Source organism: Octodon degus, unplaced genomic scaffold, assembly GCF_000260255.1.
Source record: "Octodon degus isolate 3935 unplaced genomic scaffold, OctDeg1.0 scaffold00313, whole genome shotgun sequence".
Taxonomy (NCBI): Eukaryota; Metazoa; Chordata; class Mammalia; order Rodentia; family Octodontidae; genus Octodon; species Octodon degus.
The window spans coordinates 844,378-849,050 of record NW_004524889.1 but is presented as its reverse complement, the minus strand read 5'-3'; the positions used below and the strand labels follow the sequence as shown (position 1 = coordinate 849,050).

The 4,673-nt window shown below is 34.5% G+C and overlaps 1 protein-coding gene across 1 annotated transcript in view; it reads right to left on the bottom strand.

The window, feature by feature from the left end:
- Cfap47 (cilia and flagella associated protein 47) overlaps nucleotides 1-4,673 on the bottom strand; it is a 529,200-nt gene that overhangs the window by 317,837 nt on the left and 206,690 nt on the right. The window contains exon 36 of the mRNA XM_023707817.1: nucleotides 4,128-4,262. Within this exon, the coding sequence (XP_023563585.1) occupies nucleotides 4,128-4,262 (135 nt within the window). The remainder of the gene's footprint in view (nucleotides 1-4,127; nucleotides 4,263-4,673) is intronic.

The window sequence follows — 4,673 nt, the reverse complement described above, 5'->3', positions numbered from 1 at the left end:
ATATAGTGCCAGGCTGGAAATAATATGGCCTGGACTACAATTAATAATTTCATTAGGCTTTGGCTGTCTTTATTTAGTAAACTAGAGACACAGGAATGTTAGAGAATCATTGGTTTAAATATTGAGTGGAACATTTCATGAAAAAGTGTAAGTTTACAAAGAGTTTATGAAGAACATAATGGGAACTCAAACAAACATATTAGGAAACCAAGTTCAATGGCCAAATACAACTAGGCACATTCTTTGGATATGTCCTTAGCCAAAATCCTCTGTCTTAGCCAAATTCTCTATCTGATCATTCTTCATAACGAATCAAATTCCTCACTATTCGTCATCACACACTGGATACTGACCATTCTGTCTTCCTTTATTCTTTTATTTTTATTTCCCTTTCACAGTATCTATTGTATCTTTCAGATTTTATGTATTCTTTCATGTTCTTACAGCAGAAAGACGATGTCATAATCTTCCTAAACACCTAATTTTCCTAATGGTCTCTATTTATCACCCACTCCCTTCTTTGAAAACAAACTGTCGCCTTTCCTTCTTACATTTACAGTTGAACTTAGTCTCCTTTATATTGCAAAACTGTGTTGTAGTAGTCACTATGTCTATACAGATGGTCTTGAATCAAAGACTGCCTTACCATTTCAATATGTGTCAAAAATAGTGTTTGTCTCTAACAAGACACAAGGTTACCATTATGGTGAGTTTGACATAGAAAAAGGAGCATATTTTGAAAAGGGTTGAATGGCCAAATTAGAATAAAATGTGTGCAATGTAGGAATTCAAGATCTATAGTCACAGATATTTGAAGTATGAGTAAGTGGTGGTGCATAAGGTGATAGTGAATAATAAAGAATGTTGTAAAGAATAACAAATAATAGAGGGCTGGGAAGATAGCTCATTAGAATTAGTACTTGACTGGCAAGTGCAAGGGTCTGAGTTCAATTCCCGGTTCTGCAAAAAAATAATAAAATTAATAATAATAACAATAATGATTAAATCAGTTATGTTCTTAGTTCAATGAGGAATTTGGTAAATGCCAGAACAACTGTTTGGGGATGGCCAAATAGCTCAGTAGATTAAAGCACCTGCAAGCAAGCACAGGAGGTGGGTTCAATCCCTGGGCCTGCAGTGCGGCACCCGCCCCCCCCAGGGCATGCAGAGGCTGCAATTGAGACTGGGTGTGTTGGTACACACTTGTAATCCCAGCTCTTGGCAGGCTGTAAACAGGTGGATCACGATGAGTCTGACCTAGTAGTGAGACCCTGAACACCCTGTAGAACCTTCCCTAAAATACAAAAAAAAAAAAAAAAGAACAACTACATGGATTGTGGCTGTAGAATTTCTTGGTTGTAGCTCTAGGATTCAGGACTCACACACAGCTCAATAACTAAGACATATTATTTAAAATAGAGATAAGAGGGCTGGTGAGATGGCTCAGTGGTCTAAAGCACCTACTTAGAACAAGCTTAGCAAAGCACAGGGACTGTGGTTCAATCCCCCAGCACCACATGCCAGCCAGCCCTGACCCCTGGTGGGCTGAGCTGACCACACTCACACACACACACACACACACATAAATAAATAAAAATAAAAATAAAAATAAAAATAGAGATAAGAATGTTCCAGATTGTATATGTACACATATATGTATGCATGTATGTATGTATTTAGTACTGGAGATTTAAACTGGACTTTTACACTGAGCTACATCCCTTGATTTCTTTTCTTTTTTCTTTTTGTCATTTATTGAACACAGTCTTCTAAACTGCTTGGGTTAGCCTGGAACATGCAAACATCTTGCCCTTTAAACTGCTGGGATTATAAGCATGTGATAGCGTGGCTGTGTTAGACTCATGCCATATATATCATGTTTAGTGATATATATATCACTAAAACATATATTACACATATATTACTAATTTCTCTCTCTCTCCATATATATATACAGGTTTATCATCCTTGAATTTCTATTGCCAGCCTAAATAGGTTAAGGAAAGTGCTCATTCTCATTTTGTCATTTTAGATACATGACACAAAAATATTTGGCTTAACTGTATTCTTACTGTCTTAAACAATTTTGGTTAAATGTTATTTCAAAAAGAAAAATTTAATACCTCCAATACCCCTGAAAAGTCTCAAAAGCACTGTACTCCAGGTTTTTGCAGTGATTACTATGTTTTTTGTTTTTTTTTTTGTTTTGTTTTGTTTTTTTTGTTTTTGTGGCCGGCTTAGCCAACCATGGGGCAGGACTAGCACAGCATCTGGTGCCAGGGACAGAACAGCCAAACAGCCATTCTTGTGCTGCTTAAGTTTGCCTAAGCAGGCACTTTAGATTACTGAGCTATCTCATTGGTCCCTCACTATGGATTTTTTTTTTTACTCGTTTGGGCGTTTTGCTTTTGTTACTGACAAGCAGAATGTTTTTTCAATTCTACAAGAAATTTAAGATGTTTCTATATTCTAGAGTGTTGATAGTGTTAGAAAGGTTGAAATTCTATGATTTAGGCACTGCCATTTAAGTTTCACAATTTTAAATGAAATATATTTTCATTTTTAGTTCTTCAAGAACTACAAATTATTTTTTTATTTTATTTTTATTTTTATTTTCTAATGTATTCAGTATAAGGTCTACACAGTCTCACTACGTAGATCAGATACCTAGTGATTCTACTGTTTTTAGCCTCCCAAGTGCTGGGATTATAGGCACGTGCTGCCAGGCCTAGTCTCAATCACCTTCTCAGCATGTCCTGGGGGCAGAGTTGGCACAGCACACCAGGAATCGAACCCCAGCCTCTGTCTACTGCCTAAGCAGGCACTTTAGTTCGCTGAAATATCTGGCCAGCCCTTTCAAAAACTTATATATGCGAAAATAAATATTTCATATATATATATATATATATATCCAATCTTAAAATACTAAGAGTATTTCTAGTAATGTAATAAACAAAATAAATTATATTTTCTTTTAAACATGGTTTAATTTTTAACATCATAATTAATGTTTCTTTATAAGCATTAGATAATGTTAATATTGACTTTTCTTGCAGTTCTAGGGCTAGAAAGAGGGTTTCATTCATGTCAGGTACACATTCTAGCATTAAGCAATATCCTCAACCCAATATTTGATATTTAAAAAAAATGAAAATATGTAAATTATATGACTGCAAACATGATATGAATACAAAGAAAATTAGATAACAGTTGATAATAGATGTCTGCAATAAATTACTGCTCAATCAAAACTCTTATCTCTGCAAAGCTTAAGCAAAGTAGTTTTAATTATTTTAAATTGCATTTTGCAGGCAAAATGCTCTACAGTATAAGTCCCGGACTATCATTGCCATTAGAGGTTATCATAGCAAATATTGTTGAGGAAATTCTCCAGTTTTATCTCTCCTTTTTTCTAACAAAATTGAAATTAAGCAAAGAAAAAAACCAAAGAAATCATATTTCATGATTTTAAACCAAAATTTTGAAGAGGAACTGTTCATTTCCTAAAATGAGGCATCCACACTTTGAGAATAGAGCCTGAATTTTTCTGTTTCTAACTAAATCCTTACCAATCATCATTCAAACCGTCATGGGACCACACAATTACTTTCTAAAACATGAAGTTCCTAAGATCACCAGAGCATATTTTTTGAGCATCACATGTGGATAATTTTTGTACTCAAAGAAGATATCTTTCTTCTTCTTCAAATGAATATGGCAAGGAAAATATAATACAGGATAAGAAAAAAAATGTGAACTGTGTCAAAATGGTAAATTATCTTGTATACAGCATAATTTTTTTCTTTATCATTCCAGGAATTAAACTCAGAACCCTGTACTTACAAGGGAGGTGTGCTATCCTGAGTTATTTTTCCAGCCTAGAATAAATAATTTTTTTAAAAAACAGAAATGAGAAAAGTTGAGTCATCATTTTGTTTTCATGTGGTTATTATTATTAAGCAAAAATTACTCCTTTCACCTCTTTGCCTAGAAGGCATGGCTTATTCTATTTAAAGTACGTTATATGACATAAGCATTTTTTTCTTAATTTCAGGTTGGATAAGATACATCTAAGATAACTTTTAAGTATATAACTATATGTATTTTGCCACCAAATATATCCTTACCTCCCTTAGCACAGAGTCATATAGAGTACAGTAAAATGGCACCACTTTCTTGGGGAGAAATGTAGGGAGCATTTCATACAGGTAGACACACAGCATGAGCATTAGGATTGGATTTGGATCACAGATATCAATGGCCTAGATTAAAAAAGAGAAATACAAATTAGAAAATAAGCAGATATAACATATAAGGAGAAAAAAATCACAATATGTGAATTATTGAATTATCTTAAAACATTCCTTATTTCTTGATGTTTAGTGATATTGAAATAGATAAAGGAAAAAAATTCTAAATGATATGAACTTGAACTACATGTCAAAAATGAATTAGAAAAATGGATTAAAGATTTACACACTAAATCTCCTGGAAAAGAAAGTGGGAGGAGGGGCTGATGAGATGGCTCAGTGGTCTAAAGCACCTACTTAGAACAAGCTTAGCAAAGCACAGAACCGCGGTTCAATCCCCCAGCACCACATGCCAGCCAACCCCGCCCCCTGGTGGGCTGAGCTGGCCACACACACACACACACACACACACACACACACACA